We start from the raw sequence: 22,534 nt of genomic DNA, 5'->3' as shown, positions 1-22,534 counted from the left end.
TCTACACACAGGGCGGGTGGATGTACCGCTATGAATAATGTAACAGGGAGGGGTGGAGGACACTGGGTGTGTGTGTATGTGTGCGCAGAGGGAGGAAAAAAAAGAGGGGTAGTTCCTTTCCTCCTCCTCCTTTACTACCACCCCCTCTTCTCTTTCCATTCTCCTCCCCTCCCAATGTTCACCCAACCCCCTAGCTGTCGGCCACACTGCAGAAGGTCAGAGAGAGAGAAGAGAGAGGTGGAGACGCACTGAGAGGGAGACACAGGGGTGGGGTGCTTTGGATGTACAGGAACATGCCGATAGGAGAGCGTGCCGACAAGTCATGACAGCCATGCTGAGCCCAAAGATCCGACAGACCAGGAGAGGTACGTTTCTTTGCTCTGCTTTGCAAGTACCTGCCAGCTGGCCGCACCATCCTCAACTCTGTAGCTGCACATCCTGGCATCTCTGACAGACACAGTGATGGGAAGGTATAATCAATGTGTCTATCACAGACTTGTAAATAATTTAGAGAAAAACAAAAAGTGTTTAATTATGATCTTACACGGCAGAAACACTTTTTTCTCTCCGCTCCCTTGGCTTTCTTTCTGCAGTCACATATTTCTGAATGGAGTGGCCGATCTGCCCACGCAGGAAACCTCTACATTAGCATTCTACTACAGCTGGCTGATGCTGCTGGTGTCAATTCTATTACCAGCATCTCTAGTTTCATCACTGCAACGTTATCAGGCTGCCGTCAGCTGCTTGCTCTCGTACAGTATGTGTGTGTGTATTTTGTTGTGTTTTTTGTGGATTCGTGTATTAATACGTCCAACTGTGTGTCCTTCCTTCCTTCTTTGGCACTAATCTCCATGACTGCAATTATACAGCTGCATCTGATTAGGATGAAATGAATAGTTCCTAAGAATGGCAGAGTGATGTGTGAATCCTCCTCTGGAGGAGCACGAAATTGGTAGTAAAGTGGATTAAATCTGTATTTGCATTTATTAAAAGGGCTCCAGCTGGCTTGGTGAGTAAGAGTGATTCACAGTGTGCATCTTGTACATTATCTTAATTGATTACTGCATCATGATTCATGTTGTCGGTTTAATAAAGACTGTGTGGAATTTACAGATGCACACAAAGATATCAAATTCTAATTAAAGAGGTGGAGTATCGCACACACATTGTCAGAGATGGTGAAAATGGAAGAGATTAAAGCATCTGTGAGAAGCATTCTCTACATGCCTGCTGCAGATCGGTGTTCGACTGCTGACAGCGTCACATTTGTTGCGTGGAGCCCACGAATAAATGGGTATGTGACAGATGTAGATGTGGAGTGCATGCTCAGCTCGGGTCACAGCAGGCCAAGAAGAGACGACTGGACTTCAGTGTCAAAGAAGACACTCTAATATGAATGGATGATCATGTCGCATGTTTATTGATCATTTGTGGCTGTTGTATTAATGACGCTAGAAGGTCAGTGTATGCTAATAGGCATAGATATTTTGTTTAGAAGATGTTTTGGAGGAAGGTCACTCTAACTGGCTTAGATATGCTTGGTGGGCTAGTGGTTTGGGTCGACCTAGGAATATACGCACCTCTTTAGCGAGCTTTGTGGATGGTGGTTTGTTGTGGAGGACTTTCATTCAAGCGTTTGAGGTAATCACAGCTGAAAAAAAAAACAATGGTTAAGGTTAGAGATTGAAAACAGGGTGAGGAGGTGGGTAAAACACGCTAATTAGGTTCCACAAACACACAGAGAAGTGGCCAGAGATACACATGATCCATTTTCAAGGACTAAAATATTAACCTCATGTGACATTTTTATCGGATATCGTTAAAAATTCAATATCATGCATTCCTGCTTCTAATAGGGTTCAACAGGCTGTAAAACATGTAAGCAAATGTTGCCATTTTATGATGATATAGTCGAGGATTCAAAAGTTCCAAAAATCACGTCACTTTTAGAACTACTTTCCTAGCTTTAGCAAACACTAACAACCACAAAAAGAAGCTTCCCTATCTCTCACTGCCATGTTTGGTTACCATGGTAGCCACCAGAACATCTGACAAATGGACACCACAGGAAGGCATAAGACACGCCATAGCCTGGGAATACTGTATCCTGCTGCACTGTCTTGAGGACAAGATATTTTTCATCTGATAAAGGAGGGATATTTTCTTCCCAGTCTATTGCTATGCTTTTTTTCTATGGGTTACACTAATTGGAAACAGTTCAGTAGAGAAATTCTAATTCGTTACCAAAGCAGAATGCCAGTAGATGATTTCTCCATCTGGTAATCTATTCACAAACTATATTTTCTTCATAAAAGCAAAATCTCACCGCTGTGCCTCAGTAATTACTACAACCATCACATATAAAACTGTAATAGTGCTCCGGCTGGCACCGAAGCTGTAGCTGCAGCTTTAATTGCCCACATATCAGCTGCTTCACTCTCTCACTGCGCCTTTTTGATCCGCACTACTATGGTTCTGTGATCAAAGTACTGCAATGTAGCAGCAGCCTGACATCCTGCCTTTCATGAGCATGCACAGATAGTATTCATCTAGAGGTTGGTGACATGCATGCACACACACACACACACACACTGCTGCCGATCAGTTCCACTCTGCTGCAGCTTTAACATAACTGGCAGTATATTTGCCACACCTCCAGCCTGTCAGGGAAGGCTGCACACACACACACACGTAAATGGTTAACACATTAATCAAGAGTGATAGGCTAACTGGAAGTTACGCGCTGATGCACCTGTAACTCTCTCTGCCATTTTCCACAAGCCATAAATCACTGAGCAACAACCAGATTAATGAAATTGAATTCCTCTAATGTATTCGCATATATGTGTATGTGTATGTGTGTGCTTGGGTGCATGTTATTTAGTCATCAGTGTAGTATTGTCTAGCTTTAGTGTAGCCATGCTAATGGAAATGCACCTCTCTGATGTGCATACATCCATTTCCTGCTGATGATAAATATACACCAGCTAAAATGACATCATACTGTAGGGATCTAGTGTGTGTGTGTGTGTGTGTGCAGACATGTGTGAGCGAATGTAGCATCATGTGTCATAACACTTGTGTTTTCTTTTAGGCCTGCAGACATTTGTTCCATCAGTGTCCCTGTCCCCTTTAAAGGATCAGTTCCCACAAAGTGAATGTAAATGTTCTGTTATTATTCTGATTGGAGGCCAATGCTAATGTAAAACATCTTTGAATACCACACATTTGAACCACCAGCTCCTGTAATGTAAATCAGATGGTGCAACACAGCTAATATACAAATAAGCTCCGTGAATTGTGTTATCATATGGACCCTTTGTGTTCCATCAAAGGCCTCTCAAGTAGTGCTAATGTTAGCAGCAGTGCTGAAAATTACACATTTTCCCATAGTGATGTCTTCAGCATAGCATCACCATCACCAACATACACGTTCATGATATCATACATGAGCTAATGGCTGGATAAGTTGCCATCCCATCTGCTACTCCATGATATTCATACCCAGAATTATTCATCTGTGACCCTGAAATAACTCGACACATGCACTAATTTACATAAATTATCATCGGAGTGCGTCGTGTGGGCATACACGGTCATGCACAAGATGTGGAGTGCTTGTGATCTGACTCCTTTAACCGCTAGCTACTGTAACTGAATGAGCCACAATTAGGTCTGCATTTCAGTGAATTGCAGTGATTGTGCATAAAGTGCACTTTTACAGTAAAATGGCCTCTTTTCAGCATTGTAGCTGATAGTTGTAGCAGTGACCACAGAGCAGCTCCACCCAAACCAGGGGAAGGACTGAATCACTCTGAGCAGAAGGTCCAAACTGGCGCAGCGGGCAGTCATGCTTAGCACACACACACACACAGAGACTCAAAAGTCAGTTGTTGTGACTCAGGCGTGAATCATCGTGAGCCTGTGTATGTTCCACTCAGAGTTTGATCCAGGCAGCTCTTTTTATGCAAACACTGGCAGGGCAAGGAGAGATGGAAAGACACGAGGGATGTGAGGTGGTGACGAAAAACAGAGGGGTCAATGAGGACAGGGAAGGTGAGTGCCTCAATGTCAGGATTAGATGGGTAGGCTGCATATACACAAATAACTTTTGAGGAAGGAGCAGCCACTGAAAGATATATATATCCAAAAGGGTATATGGCATCACATGCTTGTGATCATAGCTCATAAGGGCTGCAGGCAGACATGTAATAGAGGCAGACATGTAAATTGTTGTTTGCAATGCTTAAGATTGACACTGTTCCTAAAAAATAAAACAATGAAACTCATTACAGCCAATGAAAACACGCCTCTAATCCAAAAGCTAATTCATTTAGCCTGCTGAAATGAGGTGCCAGCAGTGATAACAAGAAGAACGCCCAGACTAACAGAGCTCAGCAGTGCTGAGCGTAAGGAGGCAGGCAGGAATTAGAGCGAGTCAAAGTAAAAGAAATGGAGGGTGACGGGGGGAAGAGGAGAGAAAATACAGGAGAGAAATCGCTGGGAGAAAATGGAATTATTAGCACAGGGTGGATAAATGAGAAAAGCCAAGGCAGAGGAGAGAGAGAACTGGAGAGTCGAGGGTATTAAGCATTTAGCAAGATGCTTCTGAGAGGTTGCACGAACATCACAATACTCCTAGAGTCACATATATAATCTTATATAACAATAATCTCTAAACAAATGAGGTAAGATGACACCACACCTCTTTAAAGTAATGTCCATCCCCCAGGAGAAGCTAAAAGTATCAAGGGAAATCAACACAAACAAGCACTTATAAACTCAGGGATCAGTGTGTACCTTCCTCCGTAGGGGCTGCACTGATACATTTTTATACATTAACATTTGAATAAAGGACAATAAGCGATGTGAAACCGGTGACTCCACGGAGAAGGACGCCCAGCCTGCAGTCGTCAGCGCAGCATTTTTGCATTGGATGAGACAACAAATGTAATGGTCGCCTGTTGCTTCACTTTTTGCATTGTTACCTGTCACAGGACTCAGATGATTGTACATGATGGATCCAAGTCAAACCCTCTGGTATTTTCCCTCACAGCTGCAGAGAGCAGGAGCTGGGTGTTGTTTGGTAAACAAAGATTTGTGCGCCTTTAAGAGCTTTGATTTAGTTCTACAAAGTGCTTCCATCCTGACTGGAGGCAGCTACAAAAAAGCTTAGGTAGCAACGCAGCCACAGCTGGTTAATGTATCTCAGCGCTCAACAAGCTTTGCAGGATGTCAAAGAAATGGTGCAATAAAAAAATGACTCTTGTCCTTTTAGATCTATATATATATATATATATATATGTGTATGTGCTGGAGGTGGAGAGGTACGACAATATAAAAGAATAAACATTGATTTTTTTTCCCTCCCTCCTCCCATTCATCCATCCTCTGTTTTTGCCTCGGCACCATCAACATTGACATTGATCATTTCTCTGTGTGTTTGTGTGGCAGGGAGGATGTCTGCACAATTGATTTCTTTAAATTATATATGATCATCAAATAGCCTAGTTAGCCTTAGGTTAGCTTAAGCCTGTGAGTGTGTAACGTGATTTATGCTCTGACCGTATGTTTGGTATGTTTACAGACGCAGTATTTGTGCATAGTAACTATTAATTATAATTTAAACACTGATGTCATACAATAAGAATCTGACCATAAAGCTGCCAGGCTGCTCTCTTTCAAACCTGTCCTTGACTGAGCTCAGGTTACACATGTTTGCTGCGAATGATTCAGTCACTCAGCCAGTCAGTCCCATGTGGTCCTATTATCTCAGCTCAAAAGCCTCTGCTGTTCTGTCGGGTTGTAGCAACACACAATAAGTCTTTTCCAAGGACCTCAGAAATGGAAAGGGTGGGAAGGGAGGGAGCGGGGGGACCTTGTCACCTCGGGCTATGTGTAATATGTGTGTGTGTTTCTTCCTTTCAGAGTCTCTATTGTATGTGGTTTCTGTTGATATGTGTCTGTGCTTTCATCTAGAGGCGAAGCTGCCTGGGGAAAATAAGGGGGTAGCATTAGCGCCTATTAGCAAGCCAATGAAAACACACGAGCGGACAAAAATCAAGCAGAACACTCGACCCTTTGACCTGTCCGAATCTTCCCTGTCTATGCACAAAATAAACATGTCACCTGTGTGTGTGTGTGTTAGCAGCCAGGTCCAAGAGCATGGTGATGGGCGAGGTGTCACGAGGCTCATGCCGACCAGGCTCCCCAAGCCTCCAGGAGGGGGCGCTAAAAGCCGGCTGGCTGAAGAAGCAGCGCAGCATCATGAAGAACTGGCAGCTCCGCTGGTTTGTGCTGCGCTCGGACCAGCTCTACTTCTACAAAGACGAGGAGGAAACCAAGCCCCAGGTCAGCAAGCACCGCATGCTAACATTAGCTTATGGTCTGCCGACAGCTTCACAGGACTGCTAGCATGGCTACAGCTCTTCAAGTTCTCAAATGCCTGGTCTTCTCTGATTGGTCAGGCCTGAGCAGGCGAGTCCAAATAGATGAGACCATGTTGTTTTGGTAGGGCTGCCACTAAAGAAGAGATGCAGGCAGAGGGGGAGACATAAAAATCTAAGAAGGCATTTCATTGGATGAAAAATTAGTGTACGCCTCCCAGTGCAGGATGAGTCATCAACATTAATTCCAGGAAATTACAAACACAAAATTAAGCAAATAAGGGACTACTTTTTTGATCACTGTTAGGCAACCTAATTATATCTGAGTAAATTATGCAAAGGTACAGAAGCCTTCACTAAAGAAAACATCATAATAATAATTAAAAACATTACAGCCTCATCATAACCACAAATAAAAATGGAAATCCACAGTGGTAATGATGACTCACTGCACTCACAGGACATTTAAGTGCATCCGTAGAAATAGCAGAGGAGCTCCATTAGTGCACTCCTATAAAAATATTATTATTACTATTATAAAGTAAATCTCCAATCAGTCCCACAATGCTGACTCACATATTCCCATTATAATTCCTATTGAACACACAGTCTCATTAACGATGTGGGATGGACACAGATTGAAGCAGACTGGGTTACTTGTAGAGCCGATGATGTAATCCAGCAACAAAAGGCAGCTGGTCCATTACTCACACACACACACACACACACACACACACACACACACGTTCCTTTAAATGTCTATAATAATCACCTTTCTACATTTCCGGCTGAAATCTCGACACATTTATTGATTTCTTCAGTCTTCACTCTGTGTGACTGCTGTTCATTCACCAATGGCGGCAGCTGTCTGCCATCTCTGTCACACACACACACACATTATACACAGACACACAGAATGACGTCTCCTCCTTGTCTCCATTCTGGAGAGAACAAATGACTGAAGGCTTTGACAGACTGTCTTCAATCAGAGCTTGCCAATACTCAACCAGCCTATATTGATTTGCAGCTCCCACTGGATTCAAGTCACACATATACAGAAATGCACACACACGCACACACACACACACACACACACACACACACACACACACACACACACACACACACACTAACACCTCCCCCCTTGGAGATCTGGATGTGTGAGAAAGTGTCATTCTCTTTTTCAGCCTCTCATCTTCTAATCGATAAGAAATCCGAGGATGGGAGTGTGGGTGGGGGTGAGAAGGGTGTGGCCCCATTACTGCAACAGAACAAGACAACCCCCCCCCCTCCTCCTCCTTACAATCCTCACCCTCCCACCCCCACCAAGATAAAGGGATGTGATAATTGGTGGCCGGAAAGGCAACACTGCCTGATAATCTATACAAGGTTTCTTATCCTTTTCATCATGTGGGGAGAAAAACATTATTGAACTAATGGACTTAAGTGATCTGACAATAGATGGTGGGATTATCCACTCAGCATACTGACACATTGACTCCACCACCCACTTCACACACACTCAGGACTTACATTATTTAAAAAAAAAAACGGCTTTCACAGGTCAATCTGTGAATAAAGCTTTACTTTGCTATCACGGCTAATGCTAGCTAACTAGCTCTTCCTCTCAAACAAACTAGAAATGGTGAACTTCCTGTATGGCCAGAGCATCTGCTAGGTACAAAGTTGAAGAGTGAACCAAAACAGGAAAAGACCAAAACAAGGAGCTCAAAGGAGCTAAAAAGTGCATCTTACTAAGAAGTATTTTTGTTGCGTTTACCTTGCTGACAGTGAGTCTGATTAGATTGTGTCTGTGGTTTACCGCTAACTGGATTAGGATTAGGGTTAGGTTAATGCTAAATGTTAAGTGACGACAACAGAAATCTGATCTGGTGTCCAATTGATTTGACATCTGTTGATGTGAACATGTGCCAAATGCCAGGAGTCTGAGGTGTTTATGTGCGCTAGCTGCTTCAGCACTGCTGGAGGACGGTGCCAGTCTGAGGTGAGGCTTCACGTTACATAATAATAAGCTAGAAACAGGACAGACTGTGCTCGGGCTCCACTGCTTGACCATCTGATTTGTGTTCTCATGTTACCTTTTCTTATTCATTCATCCTTTGACCAGCTACTTGTGTTATTCTGAGCACATAGCACCCTTGGGACACCCAACCTGCCCTGCCCCTGCGCTCCATCCATCCACGGCTTCCACCCCTTTTCCATTTGTTACCATGGCAACTAATGCCGGTGACAGCCCGGCCCTCTGGCTGAGGCTGTTTGGCAGACTCCTATGCCTGTTTGATGGAGGATGCCAGTGCGGAGATTAACGGGTCCAACCTACAGAGGCTGGCATCCCTTCACAGCTCGCTTGGCCTCAGTTCTCGGAGGCTAAATGGGTATTGATCTGGATAATGTATTCTGATAATCTGTGTGGGTCCCTGTTCAATCACAGGAGTAGCTGCTTAAAATTTTAGAGGGGTTAAGAGATGAGTAATAAGAAGGGAGGAAGGGCAGATAAAGAATGAAAGAAAACCAAGTCAGGAGGAGGGAATGGTTGTGTTTTTCCCCCTGTTACAACCTGTATTTGTGTTTCAGGGCTGCATACCCCTGCAGGGATGCCAGGTCAATGAGCTCACGGCTAACCCAGACGAACCAGGAAGACACCTGTTTGAGATCGTACCAGGTGAGATTTGCTAACTGTGTCTCATCCTACGACTCATACTCTCATTCTCATCATTTTTCTTAATGGCTACACACAGAGAGCGCACAAAATTACATCAATGAAAGGATGATGATGATAGATTCTGCTGTTGCTATTCTGCATTCCGACACCAGAGTGTGCTATAATCTAAGCTGCTCCAGCCTCCCTTGTCTCACATCTGGTGACCTCAGTGAAATATCATCCGGCAGTATTACATTCTAAAGCTTGCGGCTTATGTGAGTGTGAATGTCAGGTAGAATAAAATAGAAAAAAAAAATAGCTCCGTCTGTCCATCATCCTGAGCCGCTCTGAGACTTCACTCCCGTCATGCTTCACACACTCACAGCTTGACACACAGAAGCTTCTGCCTGCGGGCTAAACGGTGTGTTAGATTGACCTCACATGACCTTTTAAGGTTTTTTACTGAATCAATACCACTTTAATTTATATTTATCTGGAAGGTTACATTTGTCACTTAACCCTTAAAGCTTCAAGGACACTTGAAGTGAACTATCGCATTCAATTCAAATCTAAAAAGATTGACTCATATTAAGAAAAATCTGATTAAACCAGCAAAGCTCTGTCTCAAGTCTTACCCTCTTACACAGGCAGACGGTTTTGGTTCTGTCTCTGTATCTCTGTGAGTGTTTGCTTGGAGGTCTCTCCTGGTGTTTAGAAAGGCTCTGTCTGTCAGTCTCTGTGTGTTTTGTTTACGACCAGTCAACATCGCAGAAGGGCGTGAGCTTCTGACTTGAAGATGGGGAGTGAAGGGGAAGGTGGTGGTGGTGGTGGTAGTGGGGGGGGTGGACTGGATGGAGAGAAGAGTTGAGAGTGGATGTTCCCTATTTGAGATCAATTCTGATTGTATTTGAGGATCAGCCTGCATGAGCTCCATTCTTCCCCCATTTCAACCCGTGTGGAACAACTTGACGCCGGCTTACATTTGATGATTAGATTTGTCGGCTGCTCAGGGGAGAAACACGCCAGTTACTCTGCTCTTTCTTTCTGCAGCCTGTAATCGGCTTAGACTGATGAAGGCTTTGCAGTGCTGTTGTATGAAATGAATAGACGTGGAGCTGTTAGACTGTACATTGTGTCAAAGTAATGCTTCAAAGAGGCCTCCTCTTATTTCTGTCTGCAGCTTTGAAGGATGCTCCTTTACAAAATGTTCTTATAATCTATTACATCCTTAAAGGAGCCTAGTGTCACTGTACGGTAGAATATATTTATTTTTATGGACCATACTAAGCAATCAGTCAACCAATAATCGAATTATTTTTTATAGATAAGGTTTGATTTTCACGTCAATGCCAAACACCTTTTAAAAAGAAGGATGTCTGGATTTCTGGCTCTTATATACCAGCAAATAAAACACTGAGACATTTCTTTCTATCAGGACCTTGTTCTTTACGCTGGTAGTCTAGTTTTTGTAATGTGACACTTGTTGGACAGCAACCTTTCTGCCCAATGTGCCTGTTGAATAAGTCTGTAGTGGGCAAAACTGTAGCATAAATTCTTTGTATATTCGAGGTTCGACTTGCTGGTGAGGGTTGAGGGTGTCTGAACAACGTTTTGGTCCAGATACAGCCATCATGAGGTGACATCTGAACTGGCCTTTGATCAAAATTAACACCTTCAATCCAGCCTAAGTCTGGACTGAAGTGTGCACAAGATTACAAGCAAATATCAACCAAGAAGTTAGAAGGAAGAGGCTCAGAAAGACTTCCAGTCCGTTTTGTGTGTAAGACACTGCTGCAACGGGCAGGTGCGGCAGAAAGCCACACAGCCAAGAAGCAATGCTGATGGCCGATTAGGGCTCCCAGGCTGATAAATTCTATCAGTGCTGATCAATCACCTGCTGCCTTTCTCTCGCTTTCAGCGCTCTTTTGTCTGCTGTAATAGCAACCTTGTCCTTCAAAAGGAGCACAGGGACCTTGGCTGTTCATCTGGGTCATGTCATTGATGGATGGAGTGTTTTAAAGTGTGGGTAAATCCATTGGTCATGCTTACAGAGGAGATATGGAGTAGCCAGTCCAGCTGAAAAAAGGTAGATACAAGACAGAGAGAGGGGGCAACGTGGAAGCAAAAGCAGAGAAATCCTCTTTGTCTTAAATAACATGTAGCTCAGCATGTAGCTCAGCATGCACACAATCAAAAACTGGACATCCGCCATCTTTTTTTTTTCTTAGTACGTACAGCAGGCAGAGCACAGTGCACCCAAACAAAGCTGATTCAACAGTCATGTGCCAAAGTCTGAACTAAGCTGCTCTCAAAGCCTGTAGACACGACGAAAACAGGCGGACTGGACATGTTAAAATATTCTGACTTGAGGCTATAAGCCCTCTGTTGCCGCAAAGTCAAGCAATTAGAGGCAACCTGGAAGACACAGCCCGCGCACACACACACACACAGTTGTTTTCATACAAATGTGACAGCTGCTTCAGCCAATTCATTAATGCCATTCAAGCAGCCCTCTGTTCATGCATGGACAACACACACACATGCAGGATTATTCCATCATTTAAACAACAAAGCTACTTCAGAGTCCTGTTGTCTGACCTGAAGCACAAAAACATGCAGTTACCTTTAGCCTTTGAACCCAGCGTCAACATCAACTAAACAGGTTTCCTCCTCACTGAGATATTAGACAGGTGGACAATCAATCAGTCCTTTATCACACAGGGATAAAAAAAACTCCACAAATATCAGGCAAATATAAACAATATATTATTATTGTACGTTTGAATGAAAGGGTAGCAATCATCTGTGAACTGTGTTACAATATAGAAGTGATACAGCTGTCAAATTAGAAAGAACATGTAACAGTATTTATCGACTTATAGTCTTGTTTCGCATGTTCTATTGACTTCTGTGGCTCCACATTAGCGTATAGCTAAGTGTTCAACTATTTCACAAAATCTCATGTTGTAAAATCAAAAAGTTGTTCTTCAGGAAAAAGACTGTGAGTGTGAGTGTGTGTGACTTCAGGAAGAATCTGCCTGAGTCTTGCAAAGCCTGATTGGCATTGTCTGTTTTCTGTGTGTGTGTGTGTGTGTTTATAAGAGTTTGTTTGACAAAGACTGGAGGACTGCCCATCTCCCAGTAACACACACTCACAGAGAGAAAGAGAGAGAGAGAGAGAGCCTTGTTACACTCCTCCTCAGGGATTTGCTTCTCCCCGGGGGGCTGAGGGAACGGACCTGCTGCCCACACTGCTGAATGAGAGAGACAGGAAGAAAAAAGAGTGAATGAAAGGACAGAAGAAACGAGTGAGGAAGCGGGGCTCGTCTGTCGGGTTTAGTTTCTGCTGGCGTATCGAGCATGCCTCACTGGCAGGTTCTGATTGTCGGTGCTACCTGCGTACTGATCTGCTTCCAAACGGGGCTGCGTGGCGGCGGAGGAGCCGCTTCTTCATGCTTTAGGCCAGAGTCAGACCCCGCGACGCTCACTCAGACATGGGGCCGGTCTGCTGCAAGCCGGACAGACTGAAGAAACAGCATCTCCAAGGTAACGGGAAACAGATGCTGGAGAGTTTTTACAAGTGTAGCGCAGACTGAGGTGGAGTGTCTGAGTGGCTTTGAGACTGTTGGAACCTCTGATTTATGGCACGTTTAGAACAAACTCTTATCTGTGGTCTTTCTGGCAGAGAAGCGGGGTACTGTCTGTAGAGTTCTTTCTACAAAATGTCCCATAGATAGTCGGTCTTTAAGCTCTAAATACTCATAATCTATACGCAGTTTCTTGCATGACTGAAAGGTGACTTTCGCAATGCTGCTGGTGCAGGATGGCTTCAGTGTGTACTGTGATGTGTCACACATTACAGTAGAAATATTGTGGCGGGAAGTTGTTGTGTCCACAGCAGTGCATGCTGGATGGAAAACAAGAAGTTAGCTCTCAAATGTGGCAGCAAGGTCGTGTGTGTGCAGCTAGTGAAGCCACGATGTAGGGAAACAGACAAACTTCTCGTGAAGTTAATCTCCAGTCTCATTATTAATAAAAAGAGACTTGGACTGAAGGACAGTGTATAGCTTATAATGTCTATGCGGCCATGCAGTGAGACAGTTTGTCTAGCTTAGCACAAAATCTAAAAGAGGTAAAATATGAGCAAACAGTCAGGATTTAGGCACTGAAACTGGAAGATTTCTGGTGCGAAGGGTTATGGGAAGAGCGAAGGATTATGGGAATTCAGCCCACACAGAGGTACAGGTGCGTTACATTTTAAGTGACTGCTTTCATGCTGGCAAAAGGTATCTTAACCCTACATCATCACAAACAGTGGCATCAGCAAAGAAATGCTTCTTCTTCAGCACTAAACAAAACAAAACAACAAGGCTACCGTCTCGTCCTTTCTGCTCCTTATCTCCCATTCAACGCTCTTTCTGAGGCGCCTGACATTTAAAAGCAGTATTTCTCAAGGGTACATCTAACGCAGATGTTGTAAACATTCAACCCCAGGGCTGTCTCAAATGTCAGCCTCAGTCTGATGGCTGTGTGGAGCGATTCAACATCACCACTGAGACTTAAGAGAGGAAACCCTGCAGTCAGTTGTTATCATAGCTGGACCCCAAAAGGGATCTTTGGACTTCTTTTCTGTGCAGGTTGTGATGTCTGTTGGATTGATTTGTGTGGCCCCACATGCTGCTGAGATCGGCTGCGTCTTGGCTCCGTATATATTTTCTAATCATCCTTTAAGGACTCATGTGTTCAATAAGGAATTGCATCTCCTCCGCTCTGACAGTGGAGCTCATGTGAGGACAGGCTGCAGTGTGCTGTTCATCATGATAGTGTGACTTTGAAAAGCTGGGTGACAATGGCACTTAGCTTTATAGCACCGCTGTTTATATTTGGTTTCCCTTCTCACAGCTAAATGACTGTGACAACAATGACTGTGGCAGCAACACCATTCAACACTAATGCCTCGGCCAAACAAGAAACCCATAACAAATCCTCATTAAAGCTATTTTATCTCAACCTTCTAGTTCAGCACGATCTGTAATACTACAAGCGGCTATGGTTCAAATGTTGACAGGCAGCTATAAGCTTTGATAATGCTTATAAAGTAAAAAATGTGCCTCTGCACTTGAAGTCACACTCTAAAGACAGGAGTAACTGTGCCATCTAGTGGTGACAGTGCAGTACAGCACTTTGATTTAACCTGATAAATCCAGTGTGAGTGGTTTGGCTGCATGTCTTTTTCTAATGAGTCAAAGAAAAACAAATCCACTGTGAGCCAAACACGGGGCATACGCTTGAGGGATTATGGTTAAAGTTTGTCACAACCACTAAAAAAAATTAAGGCTTTACATTAACAACATGTAAATCTGACCTGTTTTAGTCTAATGTGAAGACAGCATCTTATTCTCTATTTAACCAAATATAGAAAATAGTCTGTTCCTCACCTTCACACCGCTTCCCCACAGGTGGAACAGGAGACAAGGACCGGGCCCCCATCAGCCATGAATCCTTCCTGCTCATGGCGAACTCCCAGGCAGACATGGACGACTGGGTCAAGGCCATACGGCGGGTCATCTGGGCGCCATTTGGAGGAGGTAAGGCCAACCCTGTGAAGTGAAACATAAGAAACTATTGCTATTCTCATCCCTGTACAATGAAGAACAAATGATGACACACAAGACAGCTTAGGTTTATTTAATAGATGTGAGTAACAGAAGGTAATAAAGCAATAAAGCCAATAATGACTGAAAGCCTACCAGGAAGTCTTCATTTCCTGTCTGCCCTGCAGGCTCCACAGATTCTGCTGCTGAAATAGAAAAAGACAGACTGGGTACACACTTGATGCAGTCATGCAAAGTATCACCTGCCCCTACTGTGTCTCATGTCATGTTAATTCTCAGCCACATGTCTCTATATTCCTGGTGTTGAACAACTGAACCTGACTGGAGAAATGTGATCGGCTAATCTAGTGCAGCATCCAGAGGGTTTCTGTAGGTTGGTTTTTATGCGAACTGCAATCCAGCAGCACACCTTGTGGTTACTTCTCACCCTGTCTGCTCAGCTCTACCCTGGATGTCTAACTAGTGTACTTGACAGGAATAGCCAGAAATAAAACCAGGCCTGTCTAGCTGTGAACTGGAGCAGCTGAACAGCAAGGTGTTGAGTTACAGTGGAGCACTATATTAATAGGAGGATAAATGTATATTAACACAGCAGTGTTACAGCCGTGACACACTCCGATGACTCCATTTGATTTTGTATTTATCTTCTAGTAAAACAAATTTCATTTTGCACAGTAAAAAAATGCAATCTAGTTCATGCATCACTGATAGAAACATTCTTCTGACTCGTGTCCACCCATGCTTTGTCTGCACAACAAGAGACAAAAACATCAGATCACATGCAAAACAAAATGTCACACTTTAGAACTGCAGTCTCTCCTGACTGGATAATTAGCAATTATCTTGCAGTGCACACAATTACAATAGTAGTACATTTTTCTACTAATTCTTCATTTGTGCTCAATTTAAATATTATTCAATATAATACTAGTGTTCACCTGCCAAATACATTTAATTCACTAAATGTGATTTACATTCAAACATAACACATATTTGGATTCTAATTAATTTTTAAATCCATATTTTTGTTATTTATGTTTTTTATATATAATATATAATAAATCTTTCTTCTGTGTTTACATATGAACACCCCCCTCTATTACACCATTTGGTATGTTCCAATTAAAGCTAGCTTAACTTTGAGCTAGCAAAGCGGAAGTCGTGTTGATATTAACTGTTTTATGAGGTTTTAATTACTACTTTAGCACAGTTAATAGTAGCAATTTAATAAATACGTAAATACGACTTTAGAAAATCATACTAAAATAAAATAGAGACTTTAGTATTAACGGTTACAACGCAATTCGTGTTAAGCTAATGCTAGCTTAGCTGGTGTTATTAGCTCTTTGATAAATAAACAATAACAATACTAATCAGGGATCAATAATACATTAAAATTAACATAATTTTAAACTCTTTACTCTTGCCTCTCCTGTCTTCGATGGTCCCCTCACTGTACTCGTCGTATTTCCAGCCTCCCTCTCGGATTCACAGGCGGGAGGAGTCCGTCTCTCACTTCTCGGTCCAGAATAGATCTGTCGCCAACTTATAGACCGGTCGTTAACAGCAGCACCGCGGTCACAGCACACTGACCCCCGCCACATTTTTCTGTGCTCTGTCAGCTGCTGTTTGACTCGGACTCCTCCGTCTTTTTTGCTCCACTCGTGCGTGGGTCTCGCGTGTAAATGCAGGATTAACTCATCTGAAATCAAATGCCTGAACCGGAATGGATGAAGTTGGTGAAATGCGGTTTGGGGATGTATGAGAAACGCTCTCTGCTGCTGTGCAGCTCCTGCTCGGTGAATTATTACGATTACTGCGAGCTGTCCACCGGCAGCTGCGACTGCTGCAGCCAGTCAACAGGTAACAAGGGAGCCGGTGTTCTCTCTGTCTGTCTGCACCAGGAGACATGGAGGTCTGCTGCTTTCAAACATTTCATCTTTCCTCTGTCTGTCCCACCACCAGGGATTTTTGGCCAGCGTCTAGAGGACACGGTGCAGTATGAGAAGAAGTTCGGCCCCCGCCTGGCACCTCTGCTGGTGGAGCAGTGCGTGGACTTCATCAGAGAACGGGGTCTGGATGAGGAGGGTCTCTTCCGCATGCCAGGGCAGGCCAACCTGGTCAAAGAGCTGCAGGAGGCCTTCGACTGCGGGGACAAGCCTCTGTTTGACAGGTAGAAAGAGAAAGTGGAGTGCAGGGACATTCAGAGTCCTCATGCATGTTACTCTATTGTTTCTTCTTTTTTTTTGTCTCACTCCTTGCAGTAACACAGACGTCCACACGGTGGCATCCTTGCTGAAGTTGTACCTGCGAGAGCTGCCTGAACCAGTTATCCCCTTCTCCAAATATGAAGACTTCTTAACCTGTGCACAGCTTTTGGCCAAAGATGAGGAGGAGGTTGGTTGAGTTTTTTGTGTGTGTGTGTGTGTGTGTGTGCATCATCTGTAGTCACACAAGCTGTAAGTGCTGTCATCTGTCTCATTAAGGGGGTCCAGGAGCTCGGGAAGCAAGTCAGCACTCTACCTCTACCTAACTACAATCTCCTCAAGTACATATGCAAGTAAGTCCACCTTGTCCGCCTGTTTCCACATGACGTGTGTGGACATCAGTGTTTAGTTTGTCTCATCTTCTGTCCTTAGATTCCTCGATGAGGTCCAGTCCCACTGTAATGAGAACAAGATGAGTGTCCAGAACCTCGCCACTGTATTTGGACCAAATATCCTTCGACCCAAGATGGAGGACCCTGTCACCATCATGGAAGGTATGAACTCAACTCGTGCTAAGAGAAGAAGCGCTAGTCCGCAGTGTTGATAATGTTCTGTGTTCCACATTGTCCAGGAACCTCTCTGGTCCAGCACCTGATGACAATCCTCATCAGGGAACACAACCGTTTGTACTCAGGGAGAGACCAGGAGGGAGTCACCGTGCCCCAGACTGAGCTCCCAGTCCATGGACATCAGCTCCAGCTCCAACACCGTAGCCTGGGAGCCTGGATCTCTGAAGAGGACCTCCAGAGCTGCCCCATCTCCAACCCTGACCAAGAGCTGCACAGCAGTGCATCGTCCCTGGATGCGAAACTGTGTGCTGCCGTCACCCCCACCCAGACCCCAAACCCAAACCAAGGACCAAAACTGGGATCTTCGTCAGGAAAGGGAGAGACGGTGGTCAGTCCGAGCAAACAGGCTAAGACCATGCCTTCCTGGAAGTACTCCTTTAAAAGCTCCTCTGCGCCCCGCTCGCAGCCACAGGCGAAGCAAAGCTCTGTGGCAGATACAACCAGTGTGTCCTCCGGAGGTGGAGGTGGAGGTGGAGGAGGCAGTGGAGGTAACTGGCTTATGAACGGTTTGTCCTCCTTGAGGGGACACCGGCGCACGTCTTCAGGTGAGCGCTCCGCCCGCGATCGCGATTCCACCGGCTCCTCACAGAGACTCTCCACCTACGATAACGTCACCTCCTCCTCCAGCATGGGGAGTGTGCCAAGTGTATCCAGCACGCCATGGTCCACCTCCTCCTGTGAAATCTCCGTCCCTGACTCTGGAAGCGAGCCTTCAGCACACCAGAACTTTGGAGAGGATGGAGAAAAGGGGGAGTGGATAGAAAGCCAGAGGGAGATGGACCGAGGAAGGGATGCAGGGATGACGACAGAGCTGAGCTCTGAGCAGGACAGCTGTGAGGCCATGGAGCTGTGCAGCAGCAGCGCCGCCTGCAGTGAGAACGGAAACGTGGCCACGGCAGCTGGAGTGCCATCCATCATCATGACGGAAGACGGAGATGGGACAAGCCCAACACTGAGCAGTCTGGTGGAGGGCCTGAAGGATGAGTTGAGAAAACAGAAGACCACGTATGAGGCCAGGATCCAGAAGTAAGTAGCAGATTCTAAAAAAAAAAAAAAAATGTTTTTTCATTCTAATGTCCTCTTCTTTGTCCCTCCTCCCCTCCAGACTGGAAGAGTCCAGTGCTGCCCTGTGTGCCCAGATGGAGCGTTTGGAACAAGAGATGGAGCAGGAGAGGAAGAAGCAACGCATGCTGGAGATCAAACTCCGAAACTCCGAGCGAGCACGAGAGGACGCCGAGAACCGCAACCGGCTTCTGGAGAAGGAAATGGAAGATTTCTTTTCTACCCTGGGGGATCTGGCTCTGGGTGCAAGGACTAGTGACATTTGATACAACACAGCCTCACGTGTTATGGGGGGAGGGGTTTGGGGGGTGTCCATGAGGTTTGTATTTCGAGGGATGCGGTCTTTTTAAGGGCTCACTTCACTTCCTCTGCGCAACAAGATGTTCCTTCAAAAGAAGATAAGGAAATACAGGAACCACATCAGTCCACATTCAGGACGCGCTCAAAGGAAAATGAAAGACAACAGAGGAAGTGAAACGACCGTGTGGATCTCCTCTGAGCCAGGAGAAGTTCACCTTCCTACATACGCTTGAAACTGAATGTTAAGAAGATGGCGGCACTCCTGTGATGACACACCTTGTGAAGGCAGGATGTAAACAGTCCAGGTGTCTGTATGACACTTCAGGAACACTGTAACATTCTCTGTACTGGAGAGCACTGACTCGTACAACCACTAATTTGCAAGGACCCTAGGTGAATAGATTTTAGAAACGGACGAGCCGGCTGATATTTATCTATATGTGCAACTTTGTCTTAAAACAGTTTTACATTTTGGAATTTGCTTTCTTGCAGAGTTCAAGAAGTTTGATGCCACTTTCATGTCGGTACATTAAAGAAGCTGGAGCTAGCAGCTGGTTAACTTAGACACTCACGGGTAGTTCCGTACGCGCACATGTAGCCCAGTGTTCATACTGTTAACTTGACTATGTAGTGTGTGTTTTGTTCCAACAGGGTAGCATTGTCACACGTTATGCACTGACCCACTAATCTTCTAAGTGTAACATTTAGAGTGCTGAGCTGGGTGGTGCCCCTTCCTTTTTGGTTATGCTGCCACCTCACACAGTGCACTGCAAAAAGAAGTTATACCCGAGCTCTGCTCTGACGTGCTGTTGGTGATGAAATCATCATCAACAGCATCTTACATCCAGTTTATTGGATGTAAAAACCACTATATTTTTACAGGAAGGTACAAGTTGCATGCTAGCACAAGCTAGTTTGGCTCTAGCTTTATTAATAATAAATAAATATAATTAATATTTAGCGGCATCAATCTTCTTAGCTAGCAGGTAGCAGGAAAGTAGATGCCAAAATGTCAATGATATTCTGTGGTCAGTTCAGCCCATTGTGGCCTCTTACAGTGTTTTTTGTTGTCGAGGCATTGAAGATACGTGAGTGTCTCTGCTCAGCTGTAATCCTTCAGACCTGGTTTTAATCCAGCAGTGGACAAATTGGCACTAATGTAAAGTATATCTCCAAAACTGGAAGTACGTATTTAAGTAGCTAATAACCACTAATTGTAAGTGTTGTCGTGTGATTGGGTGAACTGACTCTTTAACTAGAGTGGTGGCTTTTTGTTTTGAGGTTTTGATCTGTATGTTTGTGTCGTCAACAAAAAGCAGGTTTGATAAGAAAACTGGGAGCATCAACAGGTGGGACGTCTGCCACAGCTGCCTCTATAGACTCTTCTCTGTCCTCCTCAGGCCCTTCCAGTGCCTCACGTCACCATCTACATGGTTTCTGAGTCCATTTGATGGCAAAGCCTCAGTCCTCCTCGCTTCACTCCGACTCTCACTAAATGACCTTTAATGTACAGATTAGCATAACAGGGACAACAACAAGAAAACTATTCCTCAAGCATTTTCAGCTGAGCGCATGTTGCCTAGCACACAGGCCATGTGGCTGAGCAGAGTTACAGTACACAGTAAATACCAAAGCTGGACCGCCTCAGCTGTTCGCTCTTCACTAAGAGATCAGACCGGCCTGCCTGGAAGCCATGTTGATTTTGGCACATGAAGCTGAACACTGCCCTCAAAGAAACAATGGAGTTTCCTGGTTGTGCCTTCAGGGACGCGTTTTTTTTTTTTTTTAAATAGGAAAAATGTAGTGTTGCTTGCTTGTCCGGAGATGTAGTGCATATATTCACCCATAGTACACACTGTGCTGGCTGCATTGTTTGTTTTTAATAAGGGGAAAAAAAACTGCTGACGCTGATGAATCCTTAGAAGGTGCCAATTCTTGTGAAGGTGAATTGAATGGATGTTTTTGCATTAAGAATGTATCCTTGTAGTGAATGTAACGTGTTGTTGACAAAACCGGCCCAATGAGGAAAAAAATGAATATCGGTGGAAATGCAGAGACAGACAGGCCTCAGCCTACATGTGAAGGCAGGCTGAGGTCTGGTTACAACAGATGGGCAGATATTGGATTTGTGAGTATTGCATGAACCATTGGTTATTTCTTAAAGGGCCCTATGAGCAGCATAAAAAATGAAAGTGTGTGTTTGTTTTTTAATGAAGAATTGTTTTGCACAGGATTACAAGGTAAATGTCCTTTATGAGCGACCACCACACAGTGTCAGGAATATAATGGTCTACACTGCTATCAGGCTCTTTGATTCCAACAAGTCTACTGGTTCCTCATTGCTCTGCTGGTCATCTATGGTGCTTATTTATTATGGACTTTCTCTATTGTAATGAATGGCCATGTATGGGAATAAAGATGATAATGATCACACGCTAAACAGCGGCACAGGTAACTTTTTGGAGTATATATATATAAATATATATATATGTATGTGTATTTATTACACATCGGTACATTATATAAAGACAAATTATTTAACATCCTACAACTGTGCACCTAGAAAGTGGGAAAAAATCTGGCTTTGTTATGGTATGTTTTTGTCAGTGGTGGAGGAAGTACTGAATCTTGGTACTTAAGTAAAAGTACAATTACCCAGTATATATACTCAATATAAATATATATATAGAATATATACTCAAGTAAATGTAGAAGTGCTACATCAACAATCCTACTTAAGTAAAAGTCTTAAGTACTTTTAAATGTACTTAAAGTATGAAAAAAGTACTTACACACCAAATATATATTATTGATTTCCATTGCAAAGGATCTGAACAGGTTAAAATAATCAAAGAAATCATCTTAAAATTAAAATGGACCATGTGTAGTTAATGTACATGTTCAGTCCAGAAGCAGCTATGGACAGGTCTGTGTGTCATGAGGCAGGCTGTGGGCATCAAGTGAACAGAGAGGCTGCTAATAAAAAACAGGCATTCAGCCTTTTTACTGTGTCAGTATTCCTGCTGTAGATTCATGTTATGATTCATGTTAATCAGACATTAATGGATGGACCTGTGTTAGCAGACAGCAGCTAACTAGTTAGCTAACTGAGCCAGAGCACCGGCATCATGACTGAGGCTCATTATAGAAACACAGCTGGCAGCGTGACACCACCTCCATGCAGAGTCTGACCTCACATCAGTCCAGCACTGTGTTCATCACATGTAACAAGTAACTACAGACACTGTAGAAATGTAGTGGAGTAGAAAGTACAGACAATAGCTGCAAAATGTAATGGAGTAAAAGTATAAAGTATGTACTATTATTTGTACTTAAGTAAAGTATAAATACATAAAAATTTACTTAAGTACAGTAGTACAAATACTTAGTTACTTTCCCCCACTGGTTTTTGTAGACAGAAGCATATCATGGTAGCCAATAAAATGGCAGAGAGGCTTGTTATAGATGGGTAAAGTACAGCGCCCCTCTGATGACATGGTCAAAAAAATAAATAAATCGTGGCCACGAATTAGTATTGTTATTGATGGGGTGCACAGGAGTGGGCTGCCCGGCCAGGTACAATGAGCATCCCTCTCTGGGGAAATGTGCTGGAGCACTGCAGGGAGCGGGTGCCCAGCCAGGACGCACCCTCCCTGGGCAGCAGGGAGCAATG

The 22,534-nt window shown here is 44.0% G+C and overlaps 1 protein-coding gene across 1 annotated transcript; it reads left to right on the top strand.

Moving 5' to 3' along the window:
- The first annotated feature begins 239 nt into the window (after positions 1-239).
- Positions 240-18,827, top strand: arhgap22b (Rho GTPase activating protein 22b). Its single transcript, XM_028407992.1, has 10 exons — positions 240-365; positions 6,152-6,351; positions 8,982-9,069; positions 14,508-14,636; positions 16,629-16,836; positions 16,928-17,060; positions 17,150-17,223; positions 17,303-17,424; positions 17,502-18,525; positions 18,605-18,827. Exons 1-10 carry the CDS (start codon positions 323-325, stop codon positions 18,825-18,827), a joined length of 2,244 nt encoding a protein of 747 aa, XP_028263793.1. The 5' UTR covers positions 240-322.
- The last annotated feature ends 3,707 nt before the right edge of the window (positions 18,828-22,534 follow it).

The sequence above is a fragment of the Parambassis ranga genome, chromosome 6, assembly GCF_900634625.1.
Source record: "Parambassis ranga chromosome 6, fParRan2.1, whole genome shotgun sequence".
In the NCBI taxonomy this organism is placed as follows: Eukaryota; Metazoa; Chordata; class Actinopteri; family Ambassidae; genus Parambassis; species Parambassis ranga.
Note: the sequence above shows the minus strand (reverse complement) of the source record. Positions and strands in the feature narration are given on the sequence as shown.